General features: G+C 45.1%; 1 protein-coding gene across 2 annotated transcripts in view; it reads right to left on the bottom strand.

Annotated features, from left to right (window-relative positions):
• Positions 1-400: 400 nt before the first annotated feature.
• Positions 401-21,055, bottom strand: part of LOC141094783 (transcription factor Sox-12-like) — a 32,786-nt gene continuing 12,131 nt past the window's right edge. For both annotated transcript variants that reach the window (XM_073580738.1, XM_073580737.1), the window contains 2 exons: positions 17,757-17,894; positions 401-7,048 (listed from right to left, as the gene is read on the bottom strand). In XM_073580738.1, the coding sequence (XP_073436839.1) occupies positions 5,332-6,093 (762 nt within the window). In that variant the 5' untranslated portion in view covers positions 6,094-7,048; positions 17,757-17,894 and the 3' untranslated portion in view covers positions 401-5,331. The remainder of the gene's footprint in view (positions 7,049-17,756; positions 17,895-21,055) is intronic.

Below are 21,055 nucleotides of genomic sequence, written 5' to 3' on the forward strand. Positions count from 1 at the left end.
AGAGTAGAAGACATGATCAGAAGCAGTTACCGGAGGGGACATCTTTCCCGCAGATCATCTTGGGAATTTCAGGCGAGCGCAGTTATTGCCTTTAATACGTCTTGCACCAGGATGAATTCATCTACAGTTAGATGTTATGTATGGAGATATTCGCTGGCTCAGCCCAGAAGCTTTCACTACTGCTGACATGACACACTGCAGCCAGGTTCTTCTAATGCAAGGTCTTATCCAGTCTTCCTTGAGATCCACGTTTACAGAGAAGGACATTTTTGGAGTTTTCATAAGTCAAGTAGCGAACCTTGTGGTAAGGTTAAGAATCCAGTGTTACTTTATGTGTGAGGAGGCGAGAGTGGCGCCAGCTGCTCCGCCATTCTGTGTATTATTCATGAATGCACTCCCATACTTTCTATTAATTTTAATGCTGCACATACATTAACCATATAAATGCTGCATACTCTGCGGTGTTACACAGTAATACAATGGGCACCAGTCGTGGCACTGTTCTTACTAACACAAATATCTGCATCAGTAGAAGGAGGCATGGCTACAAGTGTCTCACTTAGGAAATTTTGACTCTGTGTCATTGTCCTCTACCCCAAGTGCCAGTGTCATCATCCTGTACCACAAGTGCCAGTGTCATGTACCCCAAGTCTCAGTATGTCTCTGTCCTGTACCCCAAGGGCCAGTGTCATTGTCATGTACCCCAAGTCTCAGTATGTCTCTGTCCTGTACCCCAAGTGTCAGTGTCACTGTCCTGTACCCCAAGTGCCAGTGTCACTGTCCTGTACCCCAAGTCTCAGTATGTCTCTGTCCTGTACCCCAAGTATCAGTGTAATTGTCCTTTTGTCCTGTACCCTAAGGGCCAGTGACATTGTCATGTACCCCAAGTCTCAATATGTCTCTGTCCTGTACCCCAAGTGGCAATGTCATTGTCCTGTACCCCAAGTCTCAGTATGTCTCTCTCTGTCCTGTACCCCAATTGTCAGTGTTACTGTCCTGTACCCCAAGTGCCAGTGTGATTGTCCTGTAGCCCAAGTCTCAGTATGTCTCTGTCCTGTACCCCAAATGTCAGTGTTACTGTCCTGTACCCCAAGTGCCAGTGTCATTGTCCTGTACCCCAAGTCTCAGTATGTCTCTGTCCTGTACCCCAAGTGCCAGTGTTACTGTCCTGTACCGCGAGTCTCAGTATGTCACTGTCCTGTACCCCAAGTATCAGTGTCATTGTCCTGTACCCCAAGTATCAGTGTCATTGTCCTGTACCCCAAGTCTCAGTATGTCTCTGTCCTGTACCCCAAGTCTCAGTGTCACTGTCCTGTACCCCAAGTGCCAGTGTCATTGTCCTGTACCCCAAGTCTCAGTATGTCTCTGTCCTGTACCCCAAGTGTCAATGTTACTGTCCTGTACCCCAAGTGCCAGTGTCATTGTCCTGTACCCCAAGTCTCAGTATGTCTGTCCTGTACCCCAAGTATCAGTGTCACTGTCCTGTACCCCAAGTGTCAGTGTAATTGTCCTATTGTCCTGTACCCCAAGTATCAGTGTCATTGTCCTGTACCCCAAGTCTCAGTATGTCTCTTTCCTGTACCCCAAGTGTCAGTGTGTCATTATCCTATACCCCAAGTGCCAGAGTTATTATCCTGTACCCCAAGTGTCAGGCTACAGGACAGTGACACACAAAGTATCAGTGACATTGTCCTGTTTCCCAAGTGTTAATTCTGTACCCCAAGTGTCAGTGTTATTGTGCTATTATAACCCAAGTGCCAGTGTTATTGTCCTGTACCCCAAATGCCAGTGTCATCATTCTGTACCCCAAGTGCCAGTGTCATCATCCTGTCCCACAAGTGCCAGTATCTGTCCTGTACCTCAAGAACCAGTGTCATTGTCCTGTACCCCAAGTGCCAGTGTCATTGTCCTGTACCCAAAGTCTCAGTATGTCTCTGTCCTGTACCCCAAGTGCCAGTGTCATTGTCCTGTACCCCAAGTCTCAGTATGTCTCTGTCCTGTACCCCAAGTGTCAGTTTTAATGTCCTGTACCCCAAGTCTCAGTATGTCTCCGTCCTGTAACCTAAGTGCCAGTGTCATTGTCCTGTACCCCAAATCTCAGTATGTCTCTCTCTGTCCTGTACCCCAAGTGTCAGTGTTACTGTCCTGTACCCCAAGTGCCAGTGTCATTTTCCTGTACCCCAAGTGTCAGTGTTACTGTCCTGTACCCCAAGTCTCAGTATGTCTCTGTCCTGTACCCCAAGTGTCAGTGTTACTGTCCTGTACCCCAAGTGCCAGTGTCATTGTCCTGTACCCCAAGTGTATGTCTCTGTCCTGTACCCCAAGTGTCAGTGTTACTGTCCTGTACCCCAAGTGCCATTGTCATTGTTCTGTACCCCGAGTCTCAGTATGTCTCTGTCATGTACCCCAAGTGTCGGTGTTATTGTCCTGTACCCCAAGTATCAGTGTCATTGTCCTGTACCCCAAGTCTCAGTATGTCTCTGTCCTGTACCCCAAGTATCAGTGTCACTGTCCTGTACCCCAAGTGCCAGTGTCATTGTCTTGTACCCCAAGTCTCATTATGTCTCTGTCCTGTACCCCAAGTGTCAGTGTTATTGTCCTGTACCCCAAGTATCAGTGTCATTGTCCTGTACCCCAAGTCTCAGTATGTCTCTGTCCTGTACCCCAAGTGTCAGTGTCATTGTCCTGTACCCCAAGTCTCAGTATGTCTCTGGCCTGTACCCGAAGTGCCAGTGTTATTGACCTGTACTCCAAGTATCAGTGTCATTATCTTGTGCCCCAAGTCGCAGCATGTCTCTGTCATGTACCCCAAGTTTTAGTGTGTCATTATCCTGTACCCTCAGTATCAGTGATAATATCCTGTACCTCAAGTGTCAGTGTTGTTCTGTAACAAGTGTCAGTGTGTCATTATCCTATACCCCAAGTGCCAGTCATTATCATGTACCCCAAGCGTCAGTGTTATTGTGCTATTATAACCCAAGTGCCAGTGTCATTGTCCTGTACCCCACGTATCAGTGTGTCATTGTCCTGTACCTTAAGTATCAGTGATAATGTCCTGTTCCCCAAGTGCCAATGTCATTGTTCAGTACTCGCTGTCAGTGTCATTAACCTGTACCCCAAGTGTCAGTGTAACAGGTAGAGCGTGAGTATTGTGCTCAAAATGGGGAAGATGGAACTCACTAATTCCAGCAGATCACTCTGCTCCAATGCACCATCAAGACTGTGGTCACTTCTTTCTTGGAGACCATGACTCCTTTTAGGTTGGGACCTTGAGTGCTCCACAAGTAGCCATGTGACCCTAGTTTTAGTCTGAAGTTTGCAGATTATTTATCAGTCATTAGCATTCAGCAAAGACATTTTCATTGAGTTTTATTGTTGTCAGATATGATGGATTCTCCACCTCCATACATTACCCACAGTCCCTAATCCATCCCACCCTCCCAACACCCTTTCCCAATAATTCTTAACCACCCCACTCCCTATTTTATTCCATTCTATCAGGCCAGACCCCACAGATAAAGATCTGGAAGGAGTAAAATTTTTTTTTTGTTTTTAACTATTACCAATAAAAAGTCACAAATTGGCTCCGTTCCATGAAAAATCCCCAAATGTGCAAATAGCATGATCCCCATGGGACATGATGACACTGCATTGTTGGTAACCTCAATCCCTCAGTGCCCCAGCTCTGATGGTTTTCCAACTGCTCAGTGTCTCCGCCCTGCTGGCATCTCGGGTACACAAGACTTCTTTTGTGAATCTGGTCAGTCCCATCAGATGTCTAGGCTCCGAGTCTTTACAATCAAATATGAATTCCCTGCAATAAATCTTGAGTTCCTGAGCGAGTCAAATCTGAGAATTTCACAAGATGCGGGGAGGAGGAGGTGTAAAAAATAAGAAACAGATAACCCTAATCCTCGCATTATACCTAAGCCCCCAGCGTTAAAGAATGAGCCCATCCCAAAAATATCTGTATCCTATCGCCCCAAAAAAGGAATATACAGCCCCTTATAAGACATACCCCTCCCTAAGGAATGCATTTTGGCCCATCTAGAACTGGCGCTCTCTCTTGTGCTACGCCCCTGCCAAAACAAGGGCAAATGCACCTTGGTATATAAATATACTGTATATATAGAGGGTGAACGTGCCTGGCACAGTTATTGCACAGTGTGCCAGTGATGACTGCTGCTGGAGGCGCAGCTCAGACATACATTATATATACATGCGGTGAAGCAGGCACAGGCAGACGAATGCACATATGTGCAGACACGTGAGAGGATAGATATATATATATATATATATATAGACAGTGCAGAGGCGGAGATGAGCGGTATAGTGGTTGGTCACCCCCCTCCTTGCTATATGAGGGGATCTGAGGTCAGTAACATTTCCTGAGAGCTTCTGAGGATAAAAGTGAGACGATAGGGAGGGGTTTGTGTGCCAAGAAGGGTCCTGAGGTCTGTGGAAGGTTTCTGAGACCCTGATTTACAGGGAAATTAGTCCTGAGGTCTTGTCCTGAGGTTTTACATTATACAGAGAGAGAAAGGTGGGGGAAACTGTCCTGAGGAGAATTCAGAGGGGAGTAGATTGATAGATCGATAGATATCAGATACATATGAGATAGATACAATGGGGAAATAAAGAAAGAAGGGAAAAAAGGAGAAAAAAAAAAGAATAAAGAAGGAAAGAAACAAAGATAGATAATAGATTTTCGATAAATGATAGATAGATATGAGATAGATGATAAATAGATAGATAGGTATGCGATAGATAGAGGATATATAGATAGATATGTAATAGATCGATAGATTTGAACACACCAGTCTGTATGTCCTTACCTGTCTCTTCGCTCTGAGTAATTGTGGCCCCTGTCTGGAGATCAGAAGCAGGGCGAGGCTGGCAGACAGATAGTGGCACACGTGTGGGGTATGTCTGTCTGCAGACATGCATGGGCACCATGTGTCTGCCCGTCTGTATTACAGGCCTGGAGGTGATGGTAGCACAAGAGAGAGCGCTCAGCTTAGAATGAAAGATAACTCTTTCGAGGGTCAGCGAGAGAGAGAGTGCCTAGACAGACAGCCAAAAATACAGACAGCAACGTGAGTGAAAGCAGGGAAGCCTGTCTGTGAGCCAGAAGCTGAAGGAGACAGCCGAGAGCACCCTGAGAACTGTAGACTAAGTGTCTGGAGAGACAGTCAGGACGGAAAGTGCTCAGAGACTGCAAAGAGTGAAAGTGGTCCATGCGATCACCTTTTCTCGTTGGGATAAGGGGAGGTCAGTTCCACAATATGTTACCTGCTGCCGACGCCTCTCTGTGGGACGTGGGGTTTGGGATCAGAAGGAGAACACGAGGTCGGACACACTTCCGAGGAGGCCACTCCCAGATATCATCTCCACCACCTCGGGGGTGCAGTGATCGGGAAACTCGAAATGGGACCCGCTGCTTGGAAGAAGCTCTCTCTCCGGTGGGACGCAAAGGGACCCCGAACAGAGTCCGGGTAGACTTTCATCAAGGCCATCATCATCTTCAACTGGCTCTGGGGAGGAGGGCAGGGAGCGGGCATGGGAGTAGGGGGGCACCTCTGGGCTGCGTGGTGATGACTCCCGATTCTGCGTCTCTTCTGATTGGTCATCTTTGTGCCCCCCCCACCTGGGATTTTCCTCCCCCCAGTGCATGCTGGATCCCAGATTCACTTCCGACTGGCATGGCGAGGCAGCAGGTTGGCACCTAGATGTGGTACGGGGCAGCCTGGCGCGTGTTCTGCTCGCCGGATCCCGGGTACGTCGGCGCGGCCTGTATTTGTAGTTGGGATAGTCAGCCATGTGTTTGAGCCGCAGACGTTCAGCCTCTCGAACGTACGGGATTTTATCTGTGTCCTCCAGTAACTTCCAGCGTTGGCCAAGGCTGCGAGAGATGTCAGCATTGTGCATGTTAGGGCACAGAGACATCAGCTTCCTCCTCTCTATCTGAGACCACACCATGAAGGCATTCATTGGACGTTTGATGTGCCCACTAGGGGTCTTACACCAGCTGGGCCCCCCAGGAACAGCATCAGGTGTCTTTGGGTTTCCCCCAACAGTTTTATGTTGCACCATCCTGAGATTTGAAGTTAGAAGTTGCTACAGAAATGCCATGCTGCTTCTCGCAGACAGTCCAGAAGGTGTTGGCTTAGCAGCAGAAGCGGGCACCGAGGACACGATGCTGGGCACTGAAAGGGTTAGCAGGACCCGGCTGCCTGCAGGAAGGATGCAGGACAGGTGGCCTTGAAGAACAGGACAGCAATGGACCAAGGTGCAGTGGGAAGATGCTGGCACTGCAGTAGAAGGTCACGGTGCCAATCAGTGCCCAGGAGTTTCTATATCTGTCTATCACCCCGAGTTCTTCTCTCTTCTCTTCCTTCCTTTGTCTCTGGCTCTGCTCTTTTCTCTCTCTCTGTCCCAGACGCTGCCTCACTGCCTGTCTCCCCACTTCAGTCTGGGGGGGCCGGTGTAAACACAAGTCTGCCTGCAGTGCCCCCCCTCCCCAACTCTTCTCCTCAGCTCCCATTGGTTGCTGGGCGGGTCTGAGTCTGCACCAGCTCATTAATGGGCAGAGAACCGAGATCAGCTCAGAAAAAGCTGCTCAATCCTACTGACTGTGTGTGATGGAGCAGACAGCCATGTGTGACTGGGAAAGGGAAGGGGGGCAGTCAGCACGTGTCACCCCGTGTGTGGGAGAGATGGGCACCTGCACCCTGGAATAGCTATACAGCGCCATGCATCATCCCAGTCCCATGCCCTCGTGCAGCTCTACGCAGGGAGCAGGAATTCTCCAGAGAGTGCAAATGCATCTTACACTGTAGGTGCCAGACTGAGACGGGAATAAACTCTACAAACATCTTGTGGTGATGATGACGTTACCCGGGTACGCTCAGGTAGATCACATGCCAGGAGCTCCAAGGACGTCTTCTGGGTCATGTTCATCCCAGGAGATCTGCAGTAGGTAGAAGTGATCAGCCTCTGGCTGTTGGCAGTGACGATTTCCTTATTTAACCTCCAAAGTCCCAACAGTCTAAATGAATGGAAAATAAAAATAATTAAAAAAAAATATCCAAGCAATCAATATCTTCCCATCCTGGTTACAGACTGCTATATGTCTGCAGTATTCTTAAAGGGATCTTTCACAGCCGTATAGTGTGCTAGCAGACAATGCCCTTCAGACAACCCCTCAAAATATAAATCAGGGGGACAGTATTTGCTTTTCATATTAGCCCCTCCAGCAGTGCACTACTATATATACTGCTATATAATGACAGTATTAAAGCTGATATGAAACCTGAACAGTCACATTTAAATTGGGGCATTTTAACAAGGAACCTGGAAGATGTCAAAAATGCTGCTCTCACCACTAAGATGGGAAAGGTCACTTGCCTGCAACTAAAGATGCCGCGGATTGTGACCCAGCTGACTATCTAGTGTGTATGGGGGTCACCTGACTCCCTCTCAAGGAGACAATTCGGACTTCTAGCAAAAGCTGATGAATGGCAGAGGCCTAATCCCCTCAACTCAATAAAAGCATATGCACCTTCGGCCAATCCGCTGTCCATATGTATGAAGGGGCTAGGAGCAATAGCAATGTAGGATGCACAAGGATTGCACAAAGATCCCAGAGGTGTCAGGGAGCAGAGCTCAAATCTTACAGGTACACTTGCACCCAAGTTCATATTTGACAGGACACCACACAAATGCCACCGTCTAAAAGGTCTCCTCTTACATTGCAACGGTCTTCTGAACAGTGTCCTCATCCATTCCCATTCTCACCATATCTACAATACATATACTGACAGTATTGTTCATCTGGGCCCAATAGTGCTAAAGATCCACGGAAAGCAACAAATAATTGAATTAAAAAAAAAAAAAAAAAAAAAAAAAGATCCCCAAGATGTTCCCCACTAATGTAATTACATGGGTGGAAATTCGGTGAAGTATAAAAATATGCATTGGGGACAGTATTACAGTAGTTACAATGGGTATGGAAAGTATTCAGACCCCTTTAAATTTTTTCGCTCTTGGTTTCATTGCAGCCATTTGGTAAATTCAAAAAAGTTCCTTTTTTCCTCATTAATGTACACTCTGCACTCCATCTTGACTGAAAAAAAAAACAAATGTAGAAATTTTTGAAAATTTATTAAAGAAAAACTGAAATATCACATGGTCATAAGTATTCAGACCCTTTGCTCAGACACTCATATTTAAGTCACATGCTGTCCATTTCCTTGTGATCCTCCTTGAGATGGTTCTACTCCTTCATTGGAGTCCAGCTGTGTTTAATTAAACTGATAGGACTTGATTTGTAAAGGCACACACCTGTCTATATAAGACCTCACAGCTCACAGTGCATGTCAGAACAAATGAGAATCATGAGGTCAAAAGGAACTGGCCAAGGAGCTCAGAGACAGAAGTGTGGCAAGACACACATCTGGCCAAGGTTACAAAAGAATCTCTGCAGTACTCAAGGTTTCTAAAAGCACAGTGGCCTCCATAATCCTTAAATGAAAGAAGTTTGAGACCACCAGAAGTCTTCCTAGACCTGGCCGTCCAGCCAAATTGACCAATCGTGGGAGAAGAGCCTTGGTGAGAGGTAAGGAAGAACCCCAAGATCACTGTGGCTGAGCTCCACAGATGCAGTAGGGAGATGGGAGAAAGTTCCACAAAGTCAACTATCACTGCAGCCCTCCACTCGTCAGGACTTTATGGCAGAGAGGCCCGACAGAAGCCTCTCCTCAGTGCTAGACATATGAAAGCCCGCATAGAGTTTGCTAAAAAAACACATGAAGGACCCCCAGACTATGAGAAATAAGATTCTCTGGTGTGATGAGACGAAGATTGAACTTTTTGGTGATAATTCTAAGCGGTATGTGTGGAGAAAACCTGCACTGCTCATCACATCCTCAATACAATCCCAACAGTGAAACATGGTGGTGGCAGCATCATGCTATGGGGGTATTTTTCAGCTGCAGAGACAGGATGACTGGTTGAAGGAAACATGAATGCGGCCAAGTACAGAGATATCCTGGATGAAAATCTCTTCCAGAGTGCTCTGGACCTCAGACTTGGCCAAAGGTTCACCTTCCAACAAGACAATGACCCTAAGCACACAGCTAAAATAACAAAGAAGTGGCTTCAGAACAACTCTGTGACCATTCTTGACTGGCCCAGCCAGAGCCCTGACCTAAGCCCAATTGAGCATCTCTGGAGAGACCAGAAAATGGCTGTCCACCAACGTTCACCATCCAACCTGACGGAACTAGAGAGGATCTGCAAGGAAAAAATGGCAGAGGATCTCCAAATCCAGGTGTGAAATACTTGTTGCATCATTCCCAAGAAGACTCATCGCTGTACTAGCGCAAAATGGTGCTTCTACTCAATACTGAGCAAAGGGTCTGAATACTTATGACCATGTGATATTTCAGTTTTTCTTTTTTAATAAATTTGCAAAAATTTCTACATTTCTGTTTTTTTCATTCAAGATGCGGTGCAGAGTGTACATTAATGAGAAAAAAATGGACTTTTTTTTACCAAATGGCTGCAATGAAACAAAAAGTGAAAAATTTAAAGCGGTCTGAGTACTTTCCGTACCCACTGTATATGCTTGTACATAGGGGGCAGTATTATTGTAGTTATATTGTTGTACCTAGGGACAGTATTATAGTAGTTATATTCTTGTACATAGGGGCAGTATTACAGTAGATATATTCTTGTACATAGGGGGAATTATTAAGTACCGTAGTTATATTCTTATACATAGGGGGCAGTATTATAGTAGCTATATTCTTGTGCATAGGGGCAGTATTATAGTAGTTATATTCTTGTATATAGGGAGCAGTATTATAATAGTTATATTCTTGTACATAGGAGGCAGTATTATAGTAGATATATTCTTGTACATAGGAGCAGTATTATAGTAGTTACATTCTTGTACATAGGGGACAGTATTATAGTAGTTATATTCTTGTACATAGGGAGCAGTATTATTCTAGTTATATTGTTGTACATAGGGACAGTATTATAGTAGTTATATTCTTGTACATAGGGGCAGTATTATAGTAGATATATTCTTGTACATAGGAGCAGTATTATAGTAGTTACATTCTTGTACATAGGGGACAGTATTATAGTAGTTATATTCTTGTACATAGGGAGCAGTATTATTCTAGTTATATTGATGTACATAGGGACAGTATTATAGTAGTTATATTCTTGTACATAGGGGCAGTATTATAGTAGATATATTCTTGTACATAGGGGGAATTATTAAGTACCGTAGTTATATTCTTATACATAGGGGGCAGTATTATAGTAGTTATATTCTTGTATATAGGGAGCAGTATTCTAGTAGTTATATTCTTGTACATAGGGAGCAGTATTATAATAGTTATATTCTTGTACATAAGGAGCAGTATTATAGTAGTTATATTCTTGTACATAGGGGGCAGTATCATAGTAGTTATATCCGCTGCGGATCCGCAGCAGAATCCGCAACGTGTGCACATCCCCTTATACATCTGGTGTAGGAATCACATCTCCCAGGCAAACCATAGAGGAGCCCAAGATCGCTTTGCCTGAGAGGTTTGCTGGGGGGCATTAAGTGTTTTCCATTTTCAGAGAGGCCTGTAAACTGTACTTTAAGTTACGTCCTGTTTAGGCTAGTTTCACATTAGCGTTTTTTTGCGCAGCGCATCGGGCGCATAAAAAACGCAAAGAAAAACGCAAAACAAACGCGCGTTTTTTTAACGTCATGCGCACGCTGATGCGTCAAAAAAACGCAGCGTTGCTTGCGTTTTACATGCGTTTTTGCATGTGTTTGCGTTTTTTTATGCACATGCGTTTGTAGGTGTCATTTTTTCCATTGTCTAGAGAACATTCTAGACTTGTTTTACTCGAAAACGCATGCGCAAAAAAACGCAACCGTGCGCAAGACCATGCGCACGCATGCGTTCCCATAGACTTCAATGTGTTGCTTTTGCGCATTCCGTGCGCAAGCGTGCGCATGCGTTTTTTTGCCGAGACAGGGCGCACCAAAAAATGCAACATGTTGCATCTGGCGCGCCTGGCGCAAATGACAAAAAACGCATGCGCACGAAAACGCAAGTGTGCGCAAGACCATGCGCACGTCATGTTAAACATAGGTGCGCACGATGCGCTGCGCACAAAAGCGCAAATGTGAAACCAGCCTTACTCAGGTACCGAGGAGCAACACGTGTGGGGATAATATCGCTCTTTCAGGGTGACCCCCAAGCATGGGCGTTTTCTCTCCGGCCTGACTCCCAGTCGCTTTAGATGGTGGAGGTTATTCTTCGGGTGTTGGGCCTTATATACGACGACCCCGACTGCATCTCCTTGGCCGAGTCCACACAGCGCCAACTTCAGCAAGGAGATCGTCTGGCGGAGGAGTATTTCTCAGAGTTTCGGAGGTGAGCCACAGACACTAAGTGGAATGATCCCACATTCCGTAGCCTTTTCTGTGAGTGGCTTACACTAATAGTGAAGGATGCTTTAGCCCTGTATGACACTCCAGTTTCCTTTGAGGTGGCCAAGTCTCTGGCAATTCGGGTTGATCGCCATCTTCAACAGAGACATAGGGAGACACCGCAAGGTGCGGGAGGTCCGGGGCCAAGGGAGATCGTTACCAAGTCATCTGAGGAACCCATGCAGGTGGGTGCGGCAACTCTGGTAAACTGTCTGTTTTTCGGGGAAAAGGGGGAGTGTGTTTTTACTGTCGTAAAAAGTGCCATTTCGTGGGCACGTGCCCTTCCCGATCTCGCAGTAAACAGCCGCAGGAAAACTAAAAGGCTTGGGTTGCGGGGAGGTTAGCAACCCGGGTATACTCATCACCTCGGTGGGTAGGACACAATTTTTTCTGCCAGCAGAAATTCTTCTTGGTGAAACCAAGGTAGATGTGTCTGCATTTTTAGACGGTGGGGCAGGGTTTAAAGTGATTGATGCTAGGTTTGTCCAGGTCCAACGCCTCAATCCACATACACTGTCCAGACTCATACCCATAATTGCCATAGACTTCGGCCGCTTAAGACAGGGATATTTTGCTCAAGTCGTCCGAGGTTTACATCTTCAGGTAAGGGCCATGCACTCCTAGGTGATAGAGTTATGTGCTAGAGGGTCTGCCCTCACCTGTGGTTCTTGGACTTCCTTGGCCAATACTGTACAATCCTGTAGTAGATTGGCAGACTCTTTATGTGGTAAAGTGGAGTGAGTATTGTCAAGGACACTGCCTGGGTACTCGGCTTGCTAGGGTGGATACCCATTCTGTGCTGAAATATCAGTCTGACTTTGGGGATGTGTTCTCGGAAAAGGGATGTGAAGAACTTCCTCCCCGTCATCCTTATAACCGCACCGTTAATCTTGTTCCTAGTGCCAAGCTGCCTAAGAGCAGACTGTATAATATCTCTGGTCCAGAAAGGCAGGCGATGAAGGACTATATCATGGAAAGCCTGGCAAAGGGTCATAACAGACCATCCTCATCCCCCATTGCTGCGGGGTTATTTTTTGTAAAGAAAAAAGAATTAAAAAAAATGCCTAGATTTCTGCAAACTCAATATGATCACAGTCCGGGATCCATATCCGCTAACTCTCATCCCAGACCTCTATAATCACATTGTAGGAGCAAAAGGGTTTTCAAAACTGGACCTGAGGGGGGGGGCGTATAATCTCATTCACATTAAGGCGGTGTTCACACATTGCATTTTTTTTCACGTTTTTCCCGCGAATTTACCAAAAAATCTGCTCAAAAAACGTCTAAAAGAAGCTTCCCATTCATTTTAATGCATTTTGCACTTTGTGCATATTGATGCGTTTTTTACCGCAGGAAAAAACGCTTCGCGGTAAAAAAAAAATGTAGCATGCTCATTAATTTCGTGGTAAATTCCGCATTTCTGGCTATTTTCTATGTGTCTGGGGATGCTCCGGAAAAAATTGCGGAAAAAAAAGCGCGTTTTCTGGGAAGGAGTCCGGTTTTCATGCAGAAGTTTTCTGCATACGTGTGCACATAGCCTTAAGTGAGGGATGAGGGGAAATCATCATTCAATACGCCTAAGGGATACTATGAGAACTTGGTGATGCCTTTTGCGTTGATGAACGCACCCGCCTTCTTTCAGCACTTTGCAAATGACATCTTTTGTCACCTGGTAGGCAGATTTGTGGTTATTTAAATTATATGTCAAACTCGAGAAGTGCATGTTCTTGGTTGAGGAGATTCCTTTCCTAGGATATGTCTTGTCATCCACCGGTTTTCGCATAGATCTGGCGAAAGTCCAGGTGGTATTGGATTGGGATTGTACTGAGGATTTGAAGTCGATACAAAGGTTTTTAGGTTTCTGCGAGGGATCTCAAAGGGGAAGGGGGGCGTCAACTTCACTCACCTCAGGGGAGGGGAGAGAAGGACCTGCAGGGATCAGCTCTCTGGCACCACCACATGCTCCAGGTCAATCAGGGAACTGAACCGAGGGCAAATAGTCGTCCAAAATGCTTCTCTTATAGGTACAAGTTAGTGAGGCGCTCCCAATGAGGGAGGATATATATCACCAGTCCAGGCTGGGGATATATATTTAAACGTCCCGGCCGTCACTGCCAGAGTTCCTCACTAAAACAATACAGAATTTTGCCACCAGTTCCTTGCTCGACATAAGCCCTGTCTGACAACAGGCTTATAATCGGGTCAGAAACCAACCCGGGTAGCATACAATTGACCAACCGAGTGTGCGGACGTGGGGATTCGTGAATCAAGATAAAAAAAACAGCCCAAGATTGGTTTTATATTTAATATTTAATCGCCGAAAATGCGCGCTAGAAATATACAGGTATATATTTACAAGAATAATATACAGGTATACAGTCATAATTGTAGTACGAGGCTAGGGTATAGATAGGTTGAAATTACTGTGTTATGTAGCATGTGACCACAGGGAGGCGCTGATGGATCACAGGTCCAAATCTTAGTTACAGACTTTCCTGGCTGCGTCAGCCAACGTATCCTCCGGCCATTAGAAAACTAAGTCCAAAATGAGGGTCTGCCTTATTTCTCCCAGGCTGTTCCCTCCCATACTCTGCTGCCTCCCCGGGCTGGGCTGCCTCCCTCCTCCCATGTCTGAGAATCTGATTTTCTGCATAGAATCATGGATGGCCCATAACTTTCCGCCCGAAGCTCTGAATGGATCGGTGGCACCGCCAATGGGTTCCGCTGGATTCTGTCTGCGCATAGAGACTAAATATGCCTACCGTATGTACTTCCTGTTAGCTGTGCTTTATATCTCCCTATAAACCGGGTAACAACCGGGTAACAAAACCATTAAGGTGAATGCCTTATCTCGTTGTTTTCCTGGAGGACGCAATAACTGTGATCAAGGGGTGGCTATAGCGTCTATATGCTCCGATCTTGAAAGAAAGGTTGCTGACGCTCAGAGGGATGCCCCTGCTGCCTGTCAACTAGGTAAACGGTTTGTTTCTGTTAATCTTCGTCTAAGAGTCCTTAGTAAACATCCGGTCGGTCTTGGCTGGACATCCTGGTAATAAAGCCACCCCTGATCTTTTTACTCAGCATTTTTGGTGGCCAGAGGTTCATCAGGATGTCTGGGAGTATGTAGCCGCCTGCAGTGTCTGTCACGTTCTAAGACCTCTCATACTCGTCCGTCGGGGGCTCTCCAACCATTAGAGATTCCCAGTAGATCTTGGACTCACTTGTCCATCGATTTTATCGCGGATCTACCCGTGTCGGTGGGGAATACTGTAATTCTGGTGGTAGATAGATTTAGTAAGATGTCTTATTTTATTGCTTTACCAGCTTTACAGAATGCCAAGTCCTTGGCGCAAATTTTCGTCAGGGAAATTGTAAAATTACATAGCGTCCATCTGTCATTTTCTTCTGCATTTCACGCGCAGTCTAATGGGCAGGCTGAATGGGTTAACCAGAATCTGGAGACTTATCTTAGGTGTTTTGTGTCTGAGTATCAGGAGGATTGGGTTACCTATTTACCATTAGTCAAATTTGCAGTAAATAATCGTTGTCCTGAATCTACTGGTAAGTCCACGTTTTCCGGGCGTCTGGGCTCCATACTCAGTTCAGCTCATTTAATAAAAAGCATCGTTCTGGATTACCTGAAGAGGATTGGTTTTCATCAACTATTACAGCCGTATGGCAGGGGATTACTAATAATTTGAGGAAGGTGGAATTCAAATATAAGTGTGTGGCTGACGTTTGGTGGGTCCGGACCTGTGTGTTGGTGACTTTGATGTGGTTGTCCTCTAGGAAGACTAAGTTGAAGGCCCCAGCTCTGAAACTGGGTCCCAGGTTTATCAGTCCTTATAAGACTGTAGCCATCGTCAAGCCAATAGCATTCCACCTTGCTTTGCCGCCCACCTTTAGGATCCATAATGTATTTCATCAATCTCGCCTCAAAAATTACGTTACATCTTCAATACCATCACCACTACCACTATCTCCTGTCATTGTCGATGGAAACTTGGAGTTTCAGATTGCAAAAATCATGGATTCTCGTTTAGTTTGTTGGTCGCTTCAGTATCTCGTACATTGAAGGGTGTATGGTCCTGAGGAAAGGATGTAGGTACCCGCATCTGACGTCCATGCGGCCAGACTGATCTGATCCCTCGTAGAAGGGGGGGTTACTGTCACGGGGTTACCGCAACAGAGAGGAGCCAGAAGACCGCAGCATCTGATTTCTCCTACCTCTGCGCTGAAAATAAGCACTTCTTTTTAAATGGTGTTTTTTTTCTTTTGGCAGAACAGGGGTTGATCTGTCATTTTGGAAACTCTGGGAGTATGAGCTCTTAGCTGAGTTCAATTAGCCACTCCCATCCCCTTTATAATCTAGGTTCTGATTCAAATGAGAGGTTTTTATATGAGAAGGAATTTTGGAGTAGTTATCTGTGACTGTTGCGTGGTTTGTAAGTGTGATAATTCCATTCCCTCCTCTTACTTTGGTTATTTCCCCATCCTCCACTCCCCGCTGCAGTCCCCTGTTATATATGAGTAAATATTTGTATGCCTGGTATTTTCAGTTACCCTTGCTCGTGTTGCCTTGCTTGTTGGGTTTTGGTACTGCAGTGCACAGCAAAACTCCATCTTTCTTGGGTGGGGGAAGAGAACAGACCGAGGGCTGATACATGAGATAAGGCAAGGGTGGCGGCCCCGGCATCTTCACCTTCAGAACGATCCCGGGGAATAGGGCGAGCTAGGGCGCCCTCTAGTGGTAGGGACAGGTAAGGAGCCCCTGGTCCCGGGTCAACCGACAGCTGGGTCATGACAGGCACTATTATAGTAGCTTTATTCTCGTACATAGGAGCAGTATTATAGTAGTTATATTCATGTGCATAGGGGCAGTATTATAGTAGTTATATTCTTGTACACAGGGGTATTATAGTATATATATATATTCTTGTATAGATGGACATTATTATAATAGTTATAAGTTTGGACATAGGGGCAGTAATATAGTAATTATATTCTTGTACATAGGGGGCAGTATTATAGTAGTTTTATTCTTGTACATAGGAAGCAGTATTATAGTAGTTATATTTTTAGACATAGTGGACAGTATTATATAAGTTATATCATTACACATAGGAAGCAGTATTATAGTAGTTATATTCTTGTACATAGGGTCAGTATTATAGTAGTTATATTCTTGTACATAGGGCAGTATTATAGTAGTTATAGTCTTGTACATAGGAGCAGTATTATAGTAGTTATATTCTTGTACATGGGGCAGTATTATACATGGGGCAGTATTATAGTAGTTATATTCTTGTACATAGGAAACAGTATTATAGCAGTTATATTCTTGTACATAGGAAGCAGTATTATAGTAGTTATATTCTTGTACATAGGGAGCAGTATTATAGTAGTTATATTCTTGTACATAGGGTCAGTATTATAGTAGTTATATTCTTGTACATAGGGCAGTATTATAGTAGTTATAGTCTTGTACATAGGAGCAGTATTATAGTAGTTATAGTCTTGTACATAGGAGCAGTATTATAGTAGTTATATTCTTGTACATAGGAGCAGTATTATAGTAGCTATATTCTTGTACATAGGAAACAGTATTATAGCAGTTATATTCTTGTACATAGGAAGCAGTATTATAGTAGTTATATTCTTGTACATAGGGAGCAGTATTATAGTAGTTATATTCTTGTACATAGGGGCAGTATTATAGTAGTTATATTCTTGTACATAGGGTGCAGTATTATAGTAGTTATATTCTTGTACATAGGGAGCAGTATTATAGTAGTTATATTCTCATGCATAGGAGCAGTATTATGGTATTTATATTCTTGTATATAGGATGCAGTATTGTAGTAGTTGTATTTTTGTACATATGGGTAGTATTGTAGTAGTTATATTCTTGCATATAGAGACAGTATTATAGTAGTTATATTCTTGGATATAGAGACAGTATTGTAGTAGTTATACTGTACATATTCTTGCACATAGGAGGCATTATTATAGTAATTATATTGTTGTACAGTAAAAGTGAAAAGTTTAGATACACCTTTTCACTTGGAGACTCATATCTAAGGCAAAACAGCTACAAAGGAACACATATAGAAGTAAGGAGAAAAGAAACACGTGTGAAACAAACCATAATGTGTGTAAAACCTTAGACCCTGAGAGAACCCCTCCTTTTAGTCTGATGAGAGATTTACACAACTTCTGCATTCTCTCAAACAACTTTATTAGGTTTTACCTGGAATGGCTTTCAATGAACAGGTGTGTCTTATCAAGAGTTCATCTGTAGAATCATTGGCCTTCAGAAATTGTTTGCGACCTTCCGGTGTGTTTTTCTGACGCAGTGTTAGTTCACAGTTCCATACAGTGCTGAGGCCTATTCGACAAATGCTAAAAGTCAAAATCTGGCAAGAATCAATTAAAGGGGTCCTGTCATGACAATTATGCATGTAAAAATAAAGGTATGGCCATAATGGTGCTGCCATACTGATTTAAAAGATACCTGTAGGGAAGAAATTCACATCCTGGCTCTTATTTAATTCACGTGAGAAATTTTGGTGCAATATGCAATATCTTTTTGTTGCAATGGGTGGGACTGTGGGTAGGGATTTTAGCTCTGCTGCGGCCCCTCTGCGTTTGTACGAGCCGCCTTCTTTTAAATTCACGCTAGCATCGTGGGCAACGCTTGCGCACATTCAGATCTGGGCGGTTTTCAGCAAAATGTCAGCACATGTGCAAATTGACATCTGATGGTCTTCAGCAAAATGGCACAGTCAATGATGAGCCAAGATGTCAATCTGCACATGCGCCACCATCACATTTGCTGAAGATTGCCAGGAGATGAATGTGCCAAAGCGCCGGCCTCCCCAATGCATGAAAAGGATACTGCACCAAAACTTCCAACGTGAATTAAACAAGAACCTAGGATGTGACTTTCTTCCCTACAGGAATCTATTAAATCAGTATAACAGCACCATTATGGCTATACCTTTATTTTAACATACTAAATTGTGATGACAGGTTCCCTTTAATTAAGCAAACAGAAACAACAGTCCATTATTAGTTTAAGACATGCAGGTCAGTCCACCTGGAAAATTGCTAGAACCTTGAAGCTATTGTTAATTACAGTCATGAATACTAACAAATAGGCAATCTCTGCATGTGTTGCGGCTGTCAAACAGTCGTGAGATATGCAGCCACAGCGACTCAAACATAGCATTAGAGCACGCGGAAGATGCTCTATTAGCCCTCGAGCATGCTTGGATAACACGTTATCCAAGCACGCTCGCTCATCACTACTCATCTGTTCTCCATTCCCTCAATGTCATTTCAGCATATGCAGCCCGCAGGCACTGCAGACCCCTTGACAAGCTCTCTAGACAGCAATGCATATGGCAACCAATCAGAGGCCAGCAGCTGACGTCGGGGTGCCAGTGCGGCGGCTTATGCTGTCACCGCCATGCGCTGGCATACCGATGTCAGCTGCTAGCCTTTAATCGGCCACTGGCTGGCATTGGTATTGCTGTGCAGAGGTGCTGTCAATTTGTAAAGCTAGTTTCACACTAGCGCTTTTGAGCGCAGCGACGGCCTGCGCACGGCCGCCGCTAAGCCCCGCCCCCTGCCACACCTCCGCAGGTAGCTCCGCCTACCGTCGCAAGACGCTGCATGCGTCCTGCGTCCCCTATCTTTATCACTGGGGGCGCAGGCCGTGCGCAGTATGCGTTTGGCGGCGCATGCCTTTTTGACGGTGCGCCGACCTGCGCCAAACGCAACCTGCTGCAGTTTGGTTGCGCTCGGCGCACCCTTCAAAAAGGCGCATGCGCCGCCAAACGCATACTGCGCACGGCCTGCGCCCCCAGTGATAAAGATAGGGGACGTAGGACGCATGCAGCGTCATGCACCGGTAGGCGGAGCTACCGGCGGAGGCGTGGCAGGGGGTGGGGCTTAGCGGCGGCCGTGCGCAGGCCGTCGCTGCGCTCAAAAGCGCTAGTGTGAAACTAGCCTAATCTGTCAGTTTGGTAACTCTGATGACATTATCCTTCGCAGCAGAGGCAATTGTTGGGTCTTCCTTTCTCGCTCATTACTACAGGTGAAAAGATTTTTTTTTCTTTTCTGTGTATGTGAAGAATGGAACAATAGGGGACATTATTCCTGGATGGAGAATTGGATGGGGACATTACTCCTGGATGGGTGCTGGATGGTGACATTACTCCTGGATGGGGACATGGGTCCTGGATGGGGAATTAGATGGGGACATGTGTCCTGGATTGGGTCATGGGTCCTGGATTGGGATATTACTCCTGTAAGGGGAAATGGATAGGGACATTACTCCTGTAAGGGAAATTGTATAAGGAAATTATTACTGGATGGGGAAATGGATGGGGACATTACCCCTGGATGGGGAACAGGATGGGGACATTACCCGTAGATTGGAAACATTACCCTTGGATGGGGAACATTACCCCTGGATGGGGACATGGGTCCTGAATTGTGACATCACACCTGGAAGAGGGTATTACTACTGGATGGGGGCATTAGTCCAGGATGGAAAGTGGATGGGGACATTAAAAAAGAAAAAAAACAAAACACAAATGAAATGAAAGGTAAACTCACCAACCCTGATTAATGTACTAGCAGGATGCAGCAGACCTCCACTGATAAAGGCTGGGGCAGCACAGGTGCAACCCACTGATGAAGACAGCCAGTAACCCAGCAAAGAAGGGGCTGGCTGCCTAGTGGGAAAAATGCACAAAGATAAGGCTTGCATAGGACATCAGTCACACAGATAAATGTGGTGCAAAGTGTCTGAACAGCCTATTAATGACGCCCATAATATTAGCAGGTGGGCTGTTCAGCACTATATATATGCATGACACAGAAAAAATCAAGCCAACATAAAGAGGCCTAGCTGCATCCTGCAAAAATAATAAAAAGTGCAAAAAAAGATGAAAAAACATGGGGTATTAGTTACTATTTTGGCCAAAGCAGATAAGCTCGCAAACCAAACCTCAAGGTTCCCCAGATTTTGTGAGTCCCTAACACTAAATCTGAAACAACGAACATAGAAAAAGATTAAAAAAAAAAAAAAAACACATATGAAATGAAAGGCAGACTCACCAAACCCTGACTAATGCACTAGCAGGATGCAGCAGACCTTCACTGATAAAGGCTGGAGCAGCACTGGTGCAACCCACTGATGAAGACAGCCAGTAACCCAGCAAATGGATTACTGGCTGGGATGGGGACCATTACCCTTGCATGGGGAACATTACACCTGGATGGGGAATTTGATGGGGACACTACTCCTGGATGGGGACATGGGTCCTGAATTGTGACATTACACTTGGATGGGGGCATTACTACTGGAGAGACATTACAACAAGATGGGGAACAGGTTGGGCATTGCTACAAGAAGGTAACCAAAATGAGGCATTAGTACAAGAAGGGAACCAGACTGGAACATTAGTGCAAGAGGGAACCAGAGTGGGGAATTAGTACAAGCAGGGGACCAAGATGGGGCATTAGAACAAGAAGGGG

Source organism: Dendrobates tinctorius, unplaced genomic scaffold (genome assembly GCF_039654945.1).
Source record: "Dendrobates tinctorius isolate UK_male_01 unplaced genomic scaffold, ASM3965494v1 ptg000065l, whole genome shotgun sequence".
Lineage (NCBI taxonomy): Eukaryota > Metazoa > Chordata > Amphibia > Anura > Dendrobatidae > Dendrobates > Dendrobates tinctorius.